At 37.6% G+C, this 21062-nt stretch overlaps 1 protein-coding gene across 1 annotated transcript in view; it reads left to right on the top strand.

Annotated features, from left to right (window-relative positions):
- Positions 1 to 21062, top strand: part of CNTNAP2 (contactin associated protein 2) — a 1928204-nt gene that overhangs the window by 604940 nt on the left and 1302202 nt on the right. The window contains exon 3 of the mRNA XM_032866749.1: positions 20398 to 20591. Within this exon, the coding sequence (XP_032722640.1) occupies positions 20398 to 20591 (194 nt within the window). The remainder of the gene's footprint in view (positions 1 to 20397; positions 20592 to 21062) is intronic.

Below are 21062 nucleotides of genomic sequence, written 5' to 3'. Positions count from 1 at the left end.
TACTTTATAAAATTAAAATAACAATAAGTTAATCGAATAAAGATGTGAAATTTTATTCTATACCAGTCTGTATTATTCACAATTTTACCTTCTTTGAATCAGTGCATAATTAAGTTTCATTTTCTGTTCTTTTCATAAATAATTTGGAAATAATCTTTATTATATTTCTTGGTTACAAAGGTTTCTATATAATTTCTTTGTGCAAAGTTCCCAAACTTTCCCCCCATGAAAATTTATATGTCCCAGTTTCGGTTGATTATGAATAGTGGTATAGTAGAACAAAAACCATCTTCATGCACATTTCTTTTTCCTTTAGGGAAGGAGTGGCAAGCAGTGATAGTTATTCCTATAGGAGAAAAGTTTCCGGTATTGACAAGGTAGAGTTCAGAGCTTCAATGCAATGATTATATCTTGATTATTAAAAAAGCGTGTTCTCACATAGCCTCAAAAATAACATAGTTGACCACTTCCTTTTCTGAAGAAGTTGTTATGTTTGGTTTTCCAAGGCACCGCACTCTCCTGGTTTTCTTCCTACCTCCCTTGGCATTCTTTCTCCTTTGTCTCTAAATAGTTACCACATGTCGGGGTAGCCACTCAAGTCCTAGACCCTACAAAGGCATCTCATTTAAAGTCGCCTTTTAAGATCATCCATATTCTGATGACTTCCAGAGTTATACCCTAAACTCTGACTTCTTCTTGATATACAGACTTATATATACAACCTACTTGGAATCTTCACTCAAATGTCTAATAGACAACTCATACCAAAGGCTGAAACACAGCTTCTAATTTTCTTCCCCAAATGTGTTTCTCCAATACAGTAGCCACCCCCCCACACACTTTGTCCATGTGGGATATATTCCAAGACCCCCCAGTAAATGTCTGAAACCCTGGATAGTACCAAGCCTATATATATACACCATGGATTTCTTCCAATACATATATATGTACGATAAAGTTTAATTTATGAATTAAATCTCTATAAGAGATTAATAACAGTAACTAGTGAAATTGAAACACATAACAATATACTGTAGTAAGTGTTATGTGAAGGTGGTTTTTCTCAGTGTTTCTTATTATACTATATAAGCCCTTTTTCTGGTGATGATATGAGATGACAAAATGCCCACATGATGACGTACAGCGAAGTGAATGACATAGGTCCATCTGCTTCCGAGGGTACCTGAAACCATCCCAATATGCTGTCAGTTTCTCAAGCCAAAATATCCAGAAGCCATCCTTGATCTCTTTTCTCTCACCATTGCCACTGGTAGCCTCACCCTAAAACCAAGTCTAACAGCTTGTTCTGTCACTTTTCTCGTCTATCTGGTCACTGACAACATGCCTTAAATCAGTTCTCCTGTGACTTTTTTTTTCCTTCCTCTGTAGCTTCTGTACTCCCTTACAATGTTTTTCTTCATGTAGCAGTTATAGTGGCATTTTTATCTCCAGCATAAAACAAAACTACCATTGTAATTTGATCAGAAGTTGCTAGATGCTACGAACAGTGTTCATGGAGAAATCCAGAGCATCTCACGCTTTCTGAATTACGAAAGCACAGGTATAGTGTACAGAATATCAGGCCAGGTACCATAAGGCGGGTGCGATGTGGAATTTCTTTTTTCTTTTCCTTCTTCTTCATAGTGATAAATTAGATAATACAAGACTGGCGTTCACTTACAGCTTAAAATATAAAAGTCCAATTTCCTACAACAAATGGGTTTTTACAGTTCTGTGGTTATCACAAAATTACAAGATTACATTTTGAGGAATTAATAAAAAACTGTCTAGTTAGCAACTGAATACCTTAATCTCTTGCTTTTTCATCGTATGTCAGTAAATATAAAGAGATAGAGAAGAGAGACCAAAAGAGAAATACAGTTTTAAATTGCATTAGATAAATAACTTGCCCCACCCACCCTTATCTCTAACACTGTTCATCGTTCTACTCCTACAATCATTGGGTTTTTCTGATGAGAACTTTTGTGAATGAGATGGCTAAAAAAATGGTGAGAACATTACTTATCAAAGACTTTGTGCCAACAATATTGTATACTCTTGTTCCAAGGTTTTTCATCAAATACTATTTATGAGTTCTCTTAATTTTTATCATGGCTGACTCATAATGTTGTGGCTTTTCATTTGGACACCATGTTCCATAAGGTAACACAAACTTATTTTTATAACTAAGCCTGGGACCTGCCGTTCACGTCCCCCCAAAAATTCATACACTGAAACCAGCGTGATAGTATTTGGAGGTGATGTCACTGAGAGGACATCAGGTCATGAGGGCTGCTACTCCATGAATGAATTAGTGCCCTTATAAAAGAGGCCCCAGAGAGATCCTTGACCCCCGCCACCACGGGAGGACACGGTTAGAAGAGAGCCATCTGTGAGCCAAGAGGTGGACTTTCATCAGACATGAATCTGCCAGCTGCTCCAATGCAGGCTTCCCCATCTGTAGAACTGTGAGAAATAAATTTCTTTTTAAGCCACCCCGTCGATGCTACTTTTATTCCGGTAGTGTGACCTGTCTGCTGTCAGGTCCTGTTGCTTCCTGATTCGAGTCCACTGCTCATTCTGTTACAGTATAATACTTCAGTCTCAGCCCGAAGATACAATCCTATTTTGAAGAGTCAAAATTAGTGATGTGGTGGTTATGGAGAGATGGGAGACTTCCTGTGACAGTGAAAGATGTGAACTTTATGAAAGTATACAAAGCATTTTGGATCTGTTTTGTTTTGTCCTGATACTGTTTTTGACTTTCTTTCTTGAAGTTGTCCTATTGCATTGTTAGAACAGCCGATTTCAAGATTACACTATGAGAAAATCTATTAAAGGAGTTCTTTGCAAGGAGAATTGATGGATTTATATATATGAAGTTGCCATTTATAGAAGATTGTACTAAAAACAACTGTATTTCTAAGACCCATCTGTTATATAGATGTAACACACACACACACACACACACACACACACACACACACACATATCCTACTGTTGTTTCCCTACACACTCAGAGCCTAAAGAGGTGGAACTACTATAAATATTTTCTATTTATATCAAAATACACCCACAACTTTTTTGGTGAAATAGGTTTATGTTGCCAAGTATATGAATGCTAAAAATCTCCTCTCTTGACTAAAACAGATTCTGTAATTATAGCAGGTATTTTTTTTTTTTTAAGAGCCTGCGATGTGCCACATACTTTCATAGGGCTTTTGAGGATTCTAAGCCTGAGCTTGGGAATGGCGTAATGCCTGCCTTCCAGTAATGGCGGTTAGGGATTAGAATAAAAATGTGCACAGAAAGTGCTGGTCAAAGAGAAAGGAGTCACTTACTATGCATGAGTTACGGGGAAGATCACAGAACTTATAAAAGACATTTGAGCTTGATCTAACGGGTATGTTTACTAAATTTAACGCTATTGATCTTGGAAATATTCTCTTTGCAGTTTATCTCTGAAAAGAGGAAAAGGAAGGGAACAAAAGCAGAGGAAGAAACCTATGTTTTCAAACATTTCACATCGCTACATCATAGAGATGGAGTGCACAAATGTAAAAAGTGGAGAAATGAGGCAATTTTCCACTTACTTCAAGTCAGTAGAAATATCTGTCTCAATTGTCATGATCTTTTCACAGGAAAATGGCCTCATCTTTCTGTACTTTCATGTAGACCTTAGCTTGAAAATCATTGAGTATACAAGATATTTCCTTATATCATTGCATAGATCATTGGCAATTTTGTATTGTTGCATAGATCATTGTATATATAAAATGTATGAGAATCAATGGACTATCACTGTACACACTAAAGACAATTTTGCACCTAGTTTTGCATATATTATTTGCATAAATAATTGGCATTATTGCATATCCCATAACAGATTTTGCTAATACCCTGATAATACGCACACTTCTTTTTCGCTCTTCTGCATTTTTTCCAGCAATCTCTTTTATGGCAGAGGCTTTGCCCCAGAAAATAACGAGGCTTCAATAAAGGAGTCCCTGAGGCAGATGGCATGGAGATGTTACTTGCATCCCTAATAATTTTGTTAATAAACAATAAACTATATTTAGTTACCAGTGAGAACATTTTCATTTTGTAAATGTGCCTCTGACCCTTTTCTTTCTTAAGTTAAGGAAACAGTAATAAATAACTGTACCTTATTTTATATAAAATACTAGCTAGAGACTAGGTTTTGATGATATAGATGAGAATCGGTTTTGAAATTGACTTAATTTTAGCCACTTAGCTAAAAGCTGTTGCAGAAGTTAAAGGGATTTTCTATCACGATGAGTTAAATTTGGATTCTTAAAACTTTCACTTTGAATTGTGCACTCCCTCAGTCAAGTCTGTTCAATACCTCTGGAGCAGACCAACGCCAGGACTGCCCATCTCTCATGGAATGAGAAAGCCCTTGCTCATCTCTAGCACATCAGAGACCTTGTCCCCTCACTTTCCCGACCCACATAGACCATTTGCTCCCACCACACTGAGGAAGGGAAGGTGGATATGTTCATAGTCTTGGGCATGCTTATGTATGAATAATAACCACAGACAAGTAAAACATGTTAAAACTGAATTCCAAATGACTGTTCCTTCCCCATTTTTATGTATTTTGAGCACAAGAGTTCTGATTCAACCCAAGGACCTTTTGAGGATAATGGCTAAAAACTTAATTTATAAAGATTTAACGGATGATGGCAACCAAACGATTCTCAAGAATGAACAAATACATGTTCTTGAGTGAGAGTTCACTTACCATATCTTAAGCCACAAATAATATTAATAATAGTTAGCCTAGGGGCGCCTGGGTGGCTCAGTGGGTTAAAGCCTCTGCCTTCGGCTCAGGTCATGATCCCAGTGTCCTGGGATCGAGCCCCGCATCGGGCTCTCTGCTCCGTGGGGAGCCTGCTTTGCTTCCTCCTCTCTCTCTCTGCCTGCCTCTCTCTGCCTACTTGTGATCTCTGTCTGTCAAATGAATAAATAAAAAATCTAAAAATAATAATAATAATAATAGTTAGCCTAAATACAATGAGTGCTTTAACAAAAATTTCAGTTCTTTCCTGAAGATACAATGTAATTCATGAATATTTGTAAATACATATATTTATATGTATATATTTATAAATAAATATATTTATGTATTTTTTATTACAGTTCAACTTATATTATTTGTCTTTCATGATCTGTGCCTTTCTTCCATGTCATACAACTAGCCCCAAGGATTTTTCTCTCTTGTTTCAGGACTCTTTCTTCCAGAATGTCATTTATTTGTCAATCTGTCCCTTCACATATTCACTTATTATTTAATTAATTCTTGCATCCACTCTATTAACAGATATTTATTCAGAGTCTCCTTGGTCTAGGGAAACATGGGTAGCAGTGGTACTTAAAAATTGCAGATAAGGGGTGCTTGGGTGGCTCAGTGGGTTAAGCCTCTGCCTTCGGCTCAGGTCATGGTCTCAGGGTCCTGGGATCAAGACCCATGTCGGGCTCTCTGCTCAGTGGGGAGCCTGCTTCCCCTTCTCTCTCTACCTGCCTCTCCGCCTACTTGTGATCTCTCTCTCTCTCTCTCTCTCTCTGTCAGATAAATAAGTAAAATCTTTTAAAAAAATTGCAGATAAAACTTGGTCCTTGGTTTCACAGAGTTGGTTATCCAGACTTGACTTAAAGACTTGTTCAGGATCTGTTTTGAGTCCCACAACTTAATTGATTTCTGCAGCTACATCCTTCCCTCAGTCTTCTCTGTAAATAGACATCACTTTTATTTAATAATCTAAAGATGACTGTTGCATGTCTGAATGCTGAAGCTCTTTTAACCCGTAACCTTACCGCTCCACCTTCACTGAACAATATATTATGTGAGTCGTGTTGTGAACAATGTTTTTACTGTTCTTATTTCATCAGAGAGAAGTGTATCTTGGGGATGATGGCATTTTTGGGACAAACCCAGTGAATATGCACTTGACCAAGGAAGTTGGGAAACAATTTCTAATTAACCATGCTGTTTCCAAAATTCTGTAGACTTTGGTAGGCATGCATGCCAGAGATGAAGAATACAGAGTAAAGAAGTAGGATGCAAACAAAATTGCCGTCTTGCCCACATAACTTTTAATTTTTTTTTAGGAATTCAAAGTAAGGAATTCCTTGATCCTAATTGCATTCAGGGTGCCGTGGGCAGAGGGATACTGGGGTATGACATGAAGCTCTTCTGTTCTTCTTATAAGCAAGAATGAAACAGCAGTTTCCTAGTAGTTGCAGAGAGGGGAAAATGACTTCAGTGACTTTGACTTGGTTATAATATGTTCATTGGCTTTTATTTTTTGCACAGAAGACCTCATTTCTGTGAACCTTAAATGTATGTTAGGTACTGCTTTTGCCAATACTAAAGTTTTCATTAAATAAAGAATAGTTTTATACATTTTTCAAATAAATAAGTAAATTGTATCCTGGTTTGTAAAAAATGGTCTAGTAAACTGCTTATGAAAAAATTATTTAAAAAAAATACAAAACAAAACACAGGGATTCCTGGGTGGCTCAGTCCGCTAAGCAACTGCCTTCAGCTTAGGTCCTGATCCAGGTATGGAGCCCAGCATTGGACTGCCTGCTCAGCGGGGAGCCTGCTTCTCTCTTTCCCTCTGCCCCTCCCCCGGCTTGTGCGAGCACTCTCTTTCTCTCTCTCTTTCTCTCAAATAAATAAAGAAAATCTTTAAAACACACACACACAAAACACAAAACCCTTAATGGCTAGCAGAAGGACTCTATAAATATCTGCTGAATGAATAAACCAGGGAAGTTATTCGTGGTAAAAATGCAAACAACCAGACTGTTTACTAATAAAGGTAATATATACTCAAATGTCACTTAGCGATAGTATAAATAATATCCCCCCTGATGTTAATAAACTAGATCAACCAAAATTTGGATAGCTGTTAGTTTTAAGGCAATAAGAAATAAAAATCACTTGATAGTTTTGCTTATAAATTCAACATAATAGTTTGTATTGCATTCCAACTTTCTTTGTGAATGAAATGAAAGGCTATTTAGTCCAGCCTCCCATCCGACATAAAACTCTCCTTTGAAGAAATTCTTATTATCCAGCTTTCAGTTGGATAATCCCAATAACGGGGAGCTCACTACTTATAATAATCCACTCTATTGTTGATGTTACCATGATGTTTTTTAAATTGTTATACTGAATTCTGACTACCTGTAATTTCAGTCTTCTTTTCCTGACACCACCACCTAAAGTAGCACACAGAAAACATCTGTTTTCTCTTTGTTATAGTATTTCCAAGACATTTAAAAAAAAAATAAGAGGGGCGCCTGGGTGGCTCAGTGGGTTGAAGCCTCTGCCTTCGGCTCAGGTCATGATCTCAGGGTCCTGGGATCGAGCCCCGCATCGGGCTCTCTGCTCAGCAGGGAGCCTGTTTCCTCCTCTCTCTCTCTGTCTGCTTGTGATCTCTGTCAAATAAATAAATAAAATCTTTAAAAAAAAATAAGAACATCTTATACACTGTGTGGTTAGGAAATTTAAAAATTACAGAGCATGTCATTCAAGATTTTCTAATCAAACGTAATTATATTATATTAATTAAACTTGTGTACATGTGTTCACTTTTATACCCTGGCCCAGGTTAACTTCCTGTGAAGATCTACTCTTTCTGATGAGAATAGAAATCATACTTTGGCTTCTATGCAGAACAGGAAGCTCATCATACCTAATTTTGAGCTCACATTAGTTTCAGCTGCTATCCAGCCTTTATGCAATTTCATGTAGCAATATAGTTCTTGTGTCTGGCTTTCATTTTCCTTGTCTATTACAGCACATTCTTAGAGCAATATTTGACATTAAAAAAATTGGCTTAAATCAAAGGTCTTAAAATATAATTGACCTGTGAAATTCCTGGAAATATATATTTTTTAATATATGAAATTAAACTTGCTTTGCAGTAAGCCTATGTCTCACAGCTCAGTCATTTACCTCTGAAGTGAGGAATATGTAAAGAAACCTCAATAGATTTGCTTTTAATTTTGCCTAATTCCAAGAAATTTACTGATTTTGATGATGTGATTCGTATCTGGATACTATCAACATTATAAAGGGACCTCCCTGCAAATTTTCATAACATAGTATGTAAGTCCCTTGAAGGAGCAACTATATTTAATAAGGAAATTTTTGCTCTCCCAGCAAATTATTTGTTTCAGATTTCTTTTTTTTTTTTAAAGATTTTATTTATTTATTTGAGAGACAGAGAGACAAGCAGAGAGAGAGAGGAGAAAGCAGGCTCCCCGCTGAGCAGAGAACCCGATGCGGGCCTCCATTCCAGGACCCTGGGATCATGAACTGAGCTGAAGGCAGAGGCTTTAACCCACTGAGCCACCCAGGCACCCTTGTTTCAGATTTCTTAAAATCAGTTTGATATTCAGTTTTCTTTCTTGATCAAATTCCAAAATATAAAGAATTTGCAGTAAAATGAGTATTCTATGGGTAGACAAATGCAACCGAGGGTTGAACCAGGAAGTAAATTTTTTCACTTAGTTGAAGCAAAATATTAATTTCAAGAATATGAGTTAAAGCTCTGTAATCTATGTACATTAGGGTGCACATTTGTGGAGTTTGTGGCATTATCTTGCATCACTGAAAAACTTTATTCTTTCAAATAGTAGAAGACGGAAATTGTCACCCCTTGATTTTTTTCTTGTAAAGCTTCAACATCTTTGGTCCCTTCAAAGAAATCTGATGAAATTAGGTGCTCTCTTCATTTTGGTTACTCTGAAAATTCTTAGTTTTTTGTCTGTCTTAAAATGTCAATCCCATAAGGTTGAACATTTTTTAATATGTTGTATAACATGTGTTCCTTTGTGTGGGTGTGTATTACCTGTTACGAGTCCTTGATCATTGTTTTAGATTGAATTGTCTGAACATCTTTTACTGATTTTCAGAACTTACTTATACATTTTGTATATGAATGTTTGTTGGTTACATGTTTGGAAATACCATCCCTTCATCAGTGATTATCCATTTCACTCTCTTAATGTCTTCTGATAATCAACAAGTTTTAATTTTAATACTAATTTATCCATCTTTTCTTATATAGCTAGAGCTTTTGAGCCCTGTTCAAGTAATATTTTACAACTCCAGAAATATGATGTTATTATCCTATACCGTCTTCTAGAAACTTTAATGTTTGACCCCTCACATTTGGATCTACCTATTTTAACCTGATTTTTAAGTACAGTATAGGAAAAATCCACACTTCACTTTTTTCCCATGTGGATATCCAAATGACCTCAAATGTATTATTAAAGAAAATACCTCCTTTCTCTACTATTTCCTTTTATTACCTGTGCCATAGCTTATGGGATGGTATGCACTGTATACATGTGGTTTTGTTTCAGGAATCTATATTTTATTTATTTGGTCTATTTGTCTATCCTTGCACTCATAACACCTATGTCTTTTTTTTTTTTTTAAGATTTTATTTATTTATTTGACAGAGAGAGAGATCACAAGTAGGCAGAGAGGCAGGCATAGAGGGGGAAGCAGGCTCCCTGCTGAGCAGAGAGCCCGATGCGGGGCTCCATCCCAGGACCCTGAGATCACGACCTGAGCCGAAGGCAGAAGCTTGAACCCACTGAGCCACCCAGGTGTCCCTTAACACCTATGTCATAATTTACAATAATTTTATAATAAGTTGTTGTATTAACAGAGTATAGTTATCAGGAAAATGAAAATTAAACTTACATTGAGTCAGAATGTCTAAACTAAACTTACTTGAAAAACAAACAAACAAAAGAGTTAACAACATTAAATTTTGGTAGGGATATGGTGAAACAGAAACTCATGACCATGCTACCATGTGTGTTTGGGGAGGCAGGAGTAAAACTCAGCTCAACTACTTTCGGAAATTGTTCGGAAAATGGACTAAACTTAAAAATACAAACATGTTTGGACCCAAAATTCCACTCCTAGGTATATGCCCAACAGAAAGGCACAAATAGGTGTTCACAGACATGAACAAAAATGTTGATGGCTAAATTCTTTCTAGTAACTCCACACTGAAGATATCCAGGTGTTTAACACTGGAGTGGACGCACAAAGAGAAGTATTATACAATGTAACATCAGACAAGAAAGAAAATCTACAACCTGGTATATACTGCTACATTCAATTCCGTAGATGAATCTAGAGCAATTCATTGGGGAGAGAAAGGTGACCACACTTGGAAAAGGACCCTGTGAGAGCTTATGGGTTGCTGCAAGGATTTCTTTATAGATCTGCATGGTGATGACACAGTTATGTTCACTGTTGAGATCATTTCTAACACACTATGTTTGTGGTTTTTTCACTTTTCTATTTACATGTAAAACCTTAATAAAAATGTATCAAAAATGTTTTGAAAGTAATACTGCAAATATATGGTACTATAGATGCCATCATTTCAACACTGTATTTTCCACAAAGTAAATTAAGGTTGCATTTTTATTCCCACGCATTATACACCTTAGTTGTGAAATGGATAATACATTTTTTCGTAATGGCCATCTTGGTTTATTACTGATGATAAAGCAAATTGTGCTGGTACAAGCTCAGATTTGCAGTCAGTCAAGAACATTTTGCATCATAATTTAGTTAGTTATCCTATTAGGTCTCTCTTCCAGCTTTATGTAATTGACAAATTTCATAAGCATGTCTTCCATGCCTTAGATAATAAAAATATTAAAAATGACAGTGTACAGGATGAAAGCCTGTGGCACATCATTAGGGAGCTCTCTTTAAGTTGACATAGTCATTAATCAACATATTTGGGGCATAATTATTAACCAATTTTGAGTGCTCCCAAAACTGTTATCTTCCAGACCACATTTTACCATTTTATATTTATCAGAGATATTGCCAAATGCTCTGCTAAAATCAAGTTAGGCATATATATATGGAATTTACTGTGTTCTAGTAACAAGAACATGTTCAAAAAGGAAATCCTTATAGCCCCCCAATACTACCTCCAGTGTCAGCAACTCCCCATTTCTCCTTACTTCTAAATGCTCATAACCCACATGCCAGATTTTGAAGAAGAGCTTTCCTATCTATTTTTGTTTCTAGATTCACTAAGTCCCTTGTTTTTAATGTGTGCATGTTGGGGGGAGGCTATCTTTACTTTCCTGGCAGCTCCTTTGATAAATATGAAAGAAGCTAGGTTAGATGGGTGAATAATGCCAGTGCTTTGGGATATAGGCTGAATGTGTCAAAAAAGTTAAAGCAGCTCTGCCTCTCTGCTTATGTCCTACCTTGTCACAGGAGATAATTCCTGTACTCAGTTATTAGTTCTGCCCCTCCCAGGATGAAGTGAAAGCTCTTGCCTTCATTGGAGAAAATAGAAAAGGGAGACAAGTCATTCTGTCATCTTGTTATCTAATAATGTCTGATAAAATCACTTCTTTTTTGTTTTGTTTCAAAATGTGCTTTCATACTCTTGTTTTAACAATATAGCGGCATTAATTTTCCCATATTTTAGGAATAGATTGTGGCATTGCCATTTTTATTTCTCTGGCTCACAACAGACATTAATTAAGGTCTGGGGCTCTCTTTTCTGGCTTCAGATCAACAAGTATCTACATTTGGTTGAAGTCTAATCTAATTCTTCTAAGTAGGTCAGACTCCACACCTTCTAGCTGTTTATGTCCCACTGTAAATAACATCTGAGCTCATTAGCAGGAAAATTTTTGTGCTTCTTCAGATGCTGGGTTTTTTTTTTTTTTAATCAATGAGATAATTCTCAATTGTCTACTTAAACTTTATTTTTTTCAAATATTGCCTTTCATCAGTCTTATTATTTTAGACCAGATTTCATTTGCACCTCAAAATACACTTTTCATAATACTCTTCCACTACATGTTTTCAATGTTCAGAGGGTCTCTTTAAACCTGTGGAATCATGACTTTTTTTCCTCTCAATTTTGAAAAAATTTCAATCACGACTTCTTCAAATGTTTATATTCCATGTATTTGTTTTATTCTAGAACTTGTTAAACTTATCATTGAAACTCCATCTTTATTCTCCTTGTCTACACATTTTGACAACTTTATTGATGTATCGTTAATATACTCTAATAGGTACATATTTAAATTATACAATGATACTTTTATATATGTTACACCTATGAAACCATCACCACAATCAAGATGATGACTATATTCACTACCCCCAGGAAGGTTACTTTTGAAACTTTGTAACCCCCTTCTTAAAAAAAATTATTGTCAGAGAGAGAGCACCCACACAGGCAGGGGGAGAGGGAGAAGCAGACTCCCTGCTGAGCAGGGAGCCCAATGCAGGGCTTGATCCCAGGACCCTGGGATCATGACCTGAGCTGAAAGCAGACACTTAACTGACTGAGCCACCCAGGCGTCCCTGTAACCCATTTTCCCCTCCTTGTTCCCCTTCCTCCAGCAAGTACTGATCTGCTTTTCTTCCTATATGTCACTTCGCCTTTCCAAGAATCTTGTATAAATGGAATTGTACCATATGCACTTTTTTTGGTCCTTTATTTTCAGATTAATCATGTAGTCTGTATCAATGGCCATTCCTTTTGATTACTGAATAATATTCTACAATATGGATATACATCATTTGTTTATCTGCCATCTGTTGATGGACATGTGAGTTGCTTTTGGCTTTGGGCTATTACAAGGAAGGCTGCTAAGAACATCGTGCACAGGACTTTGTTATGTTCACAGGCTTTGTTTTCTTTTGGGAAAATCCCTAGGAAGAGGATGGTGGGAACATACGGTAAGTAGTACAAAGAAGTACCTTCCTCCATTCAGGTGATTCTTTGCTCAGCTCCGGGTAGTTTCTCCATACGTGTATGCTAATCATTACTCAACTGAAGACTTTGAGGAGGTTCCCCTGCTCCTTCTTCTGCTTCTGACTCCAGCCACCTGGTTTCACAGCTCTCTGTCTTCAACTCAAGGATTCCACCATGTTCTGCCTGGGTTCTTTCTGATGCCTCAGCCTGGAAACTCTCTCAAGAGGCGAAGCTGGGAAGTAGGGCTCGCTTCATTTTGTTCCGTATCTCAGAGATTCCAGCCCTTGATGGCCTCATATCTTATGGTCTTGCAAACTATCATTTTATATGTTTTTACTGCTTTTTCATTGTTTCGGGTGGGAAAGTAAATTCAATCCCTATGACTCCACCTTGGTCAAAAGCCAAAGTTCTTGAATTCTAATGTGTTTTGTTTTTTCCTATGTGGACTTCTGTGTGAATCCTGCAATATTACCTTTCAGCTGAGTGATTCTTTCTCAGGCAATATGTGAATTGTGGATTTTCCTCTGATGGAGTTTTCTTTTCCCTGTGAATGACTACACTTTTTTATCCCTAAGACCACTTTTCGGTTCTTTGTAGTATCTGTCTGTAAATGCTTTATTTTCCCTGGTTGAATCTGATCATTACTGCTGTTTTTAATGGATATATTACTTTTATATTTTTGAAAACCTGAGACATATTTATTTCAACTGCTCCTTAATGTTTCTTATATCTGGAGCTAATTTCCATTGAACTTTTGACTTTATTATCTGACTTTGTGGCATTTGTTTTCTTTCCTGTGATTTGAAATTTTGGTTTCCACACTCTTCTTGATAGCCAGCCTCTCTGGCTCTCTCTGACTCTGTCTCTCACCTCCTTTTCTGCCTGATAGTTTTGTGACTTTCTCTGTGCAGCTTCCCACATCCCCAGTCCAGAACCACATCTTACATGGATGACCTTTTGCCTTTGTCTGGCCGTGTTATTAGAGAATCATAAGTGTGTCACCGAGTCAGTGGTGCTGAGCTCATATATACCTGTTTTCTTCCTTTTTTAAAAAAGATTTTATTTACTTGGGGGCGGGGGAGGAGGGAGAAGCAGACTGCCCGCTGAACAAGGAGCCCAACTCTGGGCTCCATCCCAGGACCCCGGGACCACGACCTGAGCAGAAGGCAGACACTTAACTGACTGAGGCACCCAGATGCTTCCTGTGTTCTAAGTTCTCTGGGTACAGTCTCATTTAAGCCATATTTCTAAGTCAGTAAGCGGCTGTTTTAGTCTTGTTTCCCAAGCGAGTTAGTCCTGAGCCAGTCTTAATTTTCAGCCCTGACCCAGGCTTCCTTTCTCTGACACACATGGAGAGACTTATGTTTATCAGTATTCCCCAGGAGCTGGTGGATGCTGCCTCTGTGTATTCCCAGACCCTGACCCAGCCAGCCTCTGCTTTGGTCCTACCCATGACCTTGCATTTGGGTTGCATTTCTTTCTTTCTTTCTTTCTTTCTTTCTTTCTTTCTTTCTTTCTTTCTTTCTTTCTTTCTTTCTTTCTTTCTCCCTTTCTTTCTTTCTTTCTTTCTTTCTTTCTTTCAAGATTTATTCGACAGACAGAGATCACAAGTAGGCAGACAGAGAGGGGAAGGGAAGCAGGCTCCCCGCTGAGCAGAGAGCCCGATGCGGGGCTCCATCCCCAAGACCCTAGGATCATGACCCGAGCCGAAGGCAGAGGCTTTAACCCACTGAGACACCCAGGTGCCCCTGGGTTGCATTTCTTGTGCATGGAGATGCTTATCTTATTTTTTATCCTGGCTATGTCTTTTCAATTTTCTTTTTATCTATCTTATCTAAAAATACTATGTATTTGGAGCAGAAAGAAGCCTCCAAGCCAGAACTCATAATACGATCTTGCCTGAAAGTCTCATCTTCAATTTATTCTTTTCATCTGATACATATTTTTCAACCAGTTATTAAAGGTAGTATTATACTTAATTGAAAAAATTTTTTCTACCTTTTTCTTTTAAATTAGAATCTAGGTTTATAATCTGTGGTGGTGTTACAGCCACCCACTTGGGCATCATGTTTAGGCAGGAGACCTTTATCACTAGAAAAGAAATTTCAAGCCCTCTCTCGAAACACCTACTAAGTTTTCCTTTTCTCTCAGAGGTACTGGTTTATAAAATATAAAACAGAGATGGCCATTATTAATTATAAGTTTTCAGTAAGTTTAGAGGACTAGTTTCATCCATTTCTCCAGGTTCTCTATTATAATTTCTTACTCAACTACAGTAGAGTAGGACACTACACTATAAACGCTGTGTATCTTTATAATTCACACACACACACACACACACACACACACATGCACACACACACAATGGGTGTATTCATGTGAGAGAGAGAAAAAAAAGAAAAAAGAGAAAGACAGGAAGACAGGGAGGGATGAAGGGAAGTGGAAGAAGAGAGGGAGAGAAGGAAAGGGAGGGAACAGCATTCTTCCTGTCTAGAGAATGGTAAGAGTTTTATATAAATGCACATCTTTCAGTTCATGCTAACAACGTACTAGTTATCAGCTGATATTTTTGGTTCTGTTATTTCCAAGTAAGAGTTAGTGTTGTCCTCTTAGAAACTAGGAGTTCATGACTATTCACTATTTCTACCTCCTCTACCTTCTCTTCAACTTTGGAGATTTTTTCCTTTGAGCTATCGCAACATCCATTGGGAATGCATTTGCCCTCTCATACTCTCCGCAATATGTTGGGGAACACTTCTCTCTTATATACCATTTTCCCGAGGTTTTTGTGATGAAAGAGTTATCATCCTTAATCCTTGGATCAATAGAGGTTACACATTTCACAAGCTAAATGAACAAAGTAATCAACTTCCCCAAATTACACTGCTTTATAGATCAAAGAAAAATAGGAAACTTTTCATCGATCTTTCTACCATGTTCTTCACTAAAGCCTGACATTTGCCCTTCCCTTGAGGTTAATCACTATTCTCTCCACGTGTACTTCTGCAAAGAAATAACTTTTAACTTATATTTTCCCTTCTTTTAGAATTTTGCTTCCCTTAAAGTTGACATTAAATTCTACTTTTTGAAGTAGTGAGATTAATGGGATTAAGTAGTGGTATGTTAATTGCCTCCTTATTAAAAAATTGTAATGCAGTAAAAAATGTGTAACTTGAGAAAATTTATACTGGAATTTTTTTTGAGGACTAGTTATGAGAAATATTCTAATTTTACTGGACAATTAATTGCTTACATTTGCCCCTCTTCAGTCATTGCAATAACTTCATATTTACTCCAGTGACCAAATCATCTTAATGCTTTGGTAATACATACATAGAATTTTCTACGCAGTTGGCTATAGAATTTCCCCTAAGTTTGGAACAATATATCTAACAGATAAGAAGGTATATTTATAATCTCTTGATGATGGGGTATGTTATTATCCCAGAAATTCATCTACAGCTCCTCTAACATTTTACAGAATTCTAGGTAAAGTAGGTATGTGGATGATAGATGACTATAGGAAAATTAGATACTATAATAGGGGAAAAACAGCATATAGATAACACACACACGGACAGAGACAAGTAACTCCCATTGTTAGTGAGATTATCAGAAGAGTGGTTCCAAGGATGGGGCGCCTGGGTGGCTCAGTGGGTTGGGTCGCTGCCTTCGGCTCAGGTCATGATCTCAGGGTCCTGGGATCGAGTCCCGCATCGGGCTCTCTGCTCAGCAGGGAGCCTGCTTCCCTCTCTCTCTCTCTGCCTGCCTCTCTGTCTACTTGTGATCTCTGTCTGTCAGATCAATAAATAAAAATCTTTAAAAAAAAACAAAAAAGAAGAAGAGTGGTTCCAAGGAGATATTGCAGACTGGATTCCCCAGGTTACAAATTCTAAGATGGAGAAGAACATGTAGGGAATTCATTAGAGAGTACTTTTGGGATGGAGACCTATGGCAGGGAAAGGGATGAAGTGGAAAGAGGCAGAAGGAGAAGGTGAGATGCAATATAGTCTCAGTGGAGGCTTCGACCAATTCTGCAGACCACCATGACTCGCCAGTTTTCCCAAGTTGGGGCAGGCGGAAGGACTGCTCTTTCAAACTCCTGGTTGACCGGTCACTGCAAGTGTACAACCCCAGGAAGGGGCATGCCCTTGGATACAGTGCCTCTTTTTCACCCAGGAAGTTCCTCAAGAGGAATTATACTGGACATGGAGCCTGATGCAAGGCTCAGTCCCACAATCCTGAGATCATGACCTGAACCAAAATCAAGTCAGTCACTTAAACAACTGAGCTGCCCAGGCTTCCCTCTGAACTGTTTTTATGCCTAAAATAAAACATGTACTGGATGGGATTAGCAATGGCTTGGAAACTGAGAAGAGAACATTAGTGTACTTGAATTCAGGGCTGCACAATTCAAATTCATTCAGTGCATTCATTCAAATGCCATTCTGTTGTCTTTTGTTTTGCATTGTTTTTGCTAAGATGTTATTGCCCTCTGGCTACTTTTGAGATATTTCTCATTAGCATTGTTTTTCTTACCAGTTGATTACGGATGAAACTTGGTGTGTTTATCTCTGTATTGATTCCGCTTGTAGCTCTGAATTCCTCAGATAGCTGGGCTTACTATTTTCAACCACTGTTTCTTCAAATGTATTTTTTAGGGGTGCTTGGGTTCCTCAGTGGGTTAAATGATCGATCCTTGATCTCAGCTCAGGTCTGGATCTCAGGGTCATGAATTCAAGTCCTGTTTCGGGATCCACGCTGGGCATCAAGCTCACTTGAAAACAAACAAACAAATAAACAAACTAGGGGCACCTGAGTGACTAAGTTAGTGGAGTGTCCAACTCTTGATTTTGGCTCAGGTCCTGATCTTAGGGTCCTGGGATCCAGCCCAGCATTGAGTTCCAGGCTTGATGTGGAGTCTGCTTAGGATTCTCTCTCTGCTTCTGTAAATGGGGGGTTTACCCCCCATTTGCCCCCCACCCCATTTGTGAGCTCTGTCTCTAAAATAAATAAATAAAATATTTTTAAAAATGTATTTTTTTTTCTGCCCCCAATCTCTACCTTCTCTGATTGTTTGTTAGGACACTTAATATTATCCTGCCGGCCACTGGAGCACTGCCCATTTCTAAGCCTTTTATCTCCTCTGACCTTCCTTTCGAATGGTTTGTGCAGCCCGGTGTGCAAGTATACTAATGTTCTCTTCTCAGTTTCTAAGCTGCTGCTAAGCCTATCTAGTACATGTTTTATTTCAGGTATAAAAATAGTTCAGAGAAAACTCTGAGCAGCTCAGTTGTTTAAGTGACTGACTTGATTTTGGCTCAGGTCATGATCTCAGGATTGTGGGACTGAGCCCTGCATCAGGCTCCATGCTCAGTGTGGAACGTGTTTAAGATTCTTTCTTTCTCTCTGTTCCCTCCTCTATTTCCTTCCTTGCCCCGCCCCCAATTATGTATGTATAACTATATATATATATATATATATATAGTTATATATATATAGCTTTATATATATAGTTATATAGTTATTTATATTTATATTTATGTATTTATATATATTTCAGAGACTTCCATTTTGTTCTCTTTGGTTGATATTTTCCCCATTAATATCTCATATTGTTCATTCAACATTTTATATTTTTCTCTCACAGAATGGAACTAATTTATAAGCTCAGTTTTAAAGTCCTGGTCAGCTAATTTCATCATCTCTGTTATTTACAGACTATTTCTGTTGACTGAATTTTTTCTTGTTTAGGTCATTTTTTGCCTGCTCCCCAAAATGTCTAATATTTTAAAAAAAATTATACTGGACATTATAGATGCTATGTTGTTGAGCTTCTGAACTTTCACAGCCTTCCTTAATTAAGTGTTGAGTCTCATCTGAGTGAGGACTTCGTTTGATTGTTGGTCAGACTGGTCGTCTTTCAGGCTTGTTACCAACCTTTATTCAGATGTGCCCAGAGTAGCCTTTGGTTTAGGACTAAATTAGTCTAATCTTTCTGACATGTCTGCTGAATGCCTAGCCTTGTTCGACGACTTCTCTCGATCTTCTCTGGTGTGAGGTTAGACTACTTCCAGCCCTGGGCTCCCTTTGGTGGTTGTTCATTTCATAATGACCTTTCCATGGTCTTGTAGAGTCTTGTTCTGCAAATACACAGCTTCCGATTCAAACAGAGCCTAGAGTCTAGAGGCTCACTGGTGCTCCTGTGCAGATTTCCAGAGCTCCACCTCTTGACAGCTGTCCCCTGCACTTGTCCTACCAAAGCCAGCTTCCTCAGGAGCTTTGATTTTGATACATCTCCATCTCAAGGACACTGTTGTACTCTGGGATGCTCTTTCATGTACCATAATCCAGAAAGTGAATGAGGCAGAAAGTCAGGAAGCTGGCAGGGGTCACCTCATTCGCTCATCTTCTCTTGGGATCAGGGATCCTGTATTGTCTATTTTCTAACCCCTACAAAGGAATTATACATTTTGTAATTTTGTGATTTTTTTTTATGGCAGGAGAGGTGTTCTATCATAGCTGAAAGTAGAAACAAGCCATGTAAACATCATTAAATGAATGATATATCTGATGATTTGCAAAATGATTTCTATTATCACAGTCCTCATAGAATAAATTATTTTATTGTCACTTAAGTTTTTTATTTGCAAAGTACTATCTAGATAGACAGATAGATAGATACAGATATAGATATACTGTATATGGGATACTTTCTTGAATAGTTTTTGACCATTGACTCCCATTAGTAGCCAGACTCACTCAAAAAATTATACTTCCCCTTAGCACTAAGCATTATGCCATATTTTCCATAATATATCTACATGCAACCATAGTTATTTTATATAGTGGTATAAACTAAGAATATTTTTCCTATGTTAATGTAATTTTTTAATTGTTTTTTTATTTAACAATTTTTATATTTTACCAAAAGAAGTTTTATTTCATTTAGTTACTGAAATTGTTTTCCTCAAAATGTGGTTATCGAGAGGCATGGGTTGTATACCTCCTAAGTGTTAACAAATATACTACCTGAGTACATATTCTCATATTCATTCTTATAAGTATGAGTATGCAGCTTAAGGTAAGATTAGACCTCATCTTTAGAACTACTAGTATTCTTTGAACTCTGAACTTTTTAATGCAAAAGACAGTTTAGAGTTGTATATAATTGGTTTTTGTTTCATTTATAATATACTCAAACATAAAACCTCACATGAGGAATTAATAAATTGTTACTTTTTTTTCCTGTGATTTTTAGTTGAAGAATTCATGGTAAATTGATCAGCCCTCAGCCAATTAGACTTTGACATGTACTAATAAGATCTAATTGAGGAATTATGAAGACATTTGCTCAGGAGAAAATGAGCACATAATTGCACTATAAAGAGGTTAGAGTATCAATGTTACCCAGCTGGAAGAATATTAGTTGAAGTCCCAGTGACATCTATAAAGGACATTCCATAATATATCTGTAGAATGTTGCACTGCTAAGGCCAATTGAAAGATGTGGCATAATCCATTGTCAATTGTAGAGCTTCAACTCTAAATATCCATTTTCCTCTCTTGCCTCAACCTTCTTCAGGTGCTGGGGGATGGTCTCCATCCGACAGTGACCATTATCAATGGCTTCAGGTTGACTTTGGCAATCGGAAGCAGATCAGTGCCATTGCAACCCAAGGAAGATACAGCAGCTCAGATTGGGTGACCCAGTACCGCATGCTGTACAGTGACACTGGGAGAAACTGGAAGCCCTATCATCAGGATGGGAACATCTGGGTGAGTCATTGTCAGAAAGGCAAACACAGAACTGAGTGGCCGATTTGTGACCCCAGCCCCTCCAAGTCCTGGTGCGCAGTCTGGGGAGGTGAAGGTTGGGAGTGGCCTGCCTGAAGGTTGATCGTTCCATTTTTGTTTCTTGTCTTTGTGTTTGTGTCCTCTGGTGCTTGCTGACAGAGAAAAGAAATGTGAGTGAAGCCCAAAAAGTGGGGAAATGGGTCTAAATCCCAGTGCGCCCTGCCCCAGCCCCTGCAGTTCCTAAATGGCAGAAATGAAAACCTTTATCTTGCAAAGAGGATGTGCCCTTTCCCTGGTTTCTAGTATATTTCACAGAAAACAACATCTCCTAATAAAACTGTGGAAACCTGCGGGAAAAAAGTTAGATAAATAATTTAATGATAATAGAATAGTAGAATTTCTTTGAACACAATATTTCAAGTTAATGTATTTTTGTCTGGAGTACAGATCTGA

The sequence above is a fragment of the Lontra canadensis genome, unplaced genomic scaffold (genome assembly GCF_010015895.1).
Source record: "Lontra canadensis isolate GAN:19392208 unplaced genomic scaffold, GSC_riverotter_1.0 scaffold2, whole genome shotgun sequence".
NCBI classification, from domain to species: domain Eukaryota; kingdom Metazoa; phylum Chordata; class Mammalia; order Carnivora; family Mustelidae; genus Lontra; species Lontra canadensis.
This window is presented reverse-complemented; position numbering and strand designations above follow the sequence as displayed.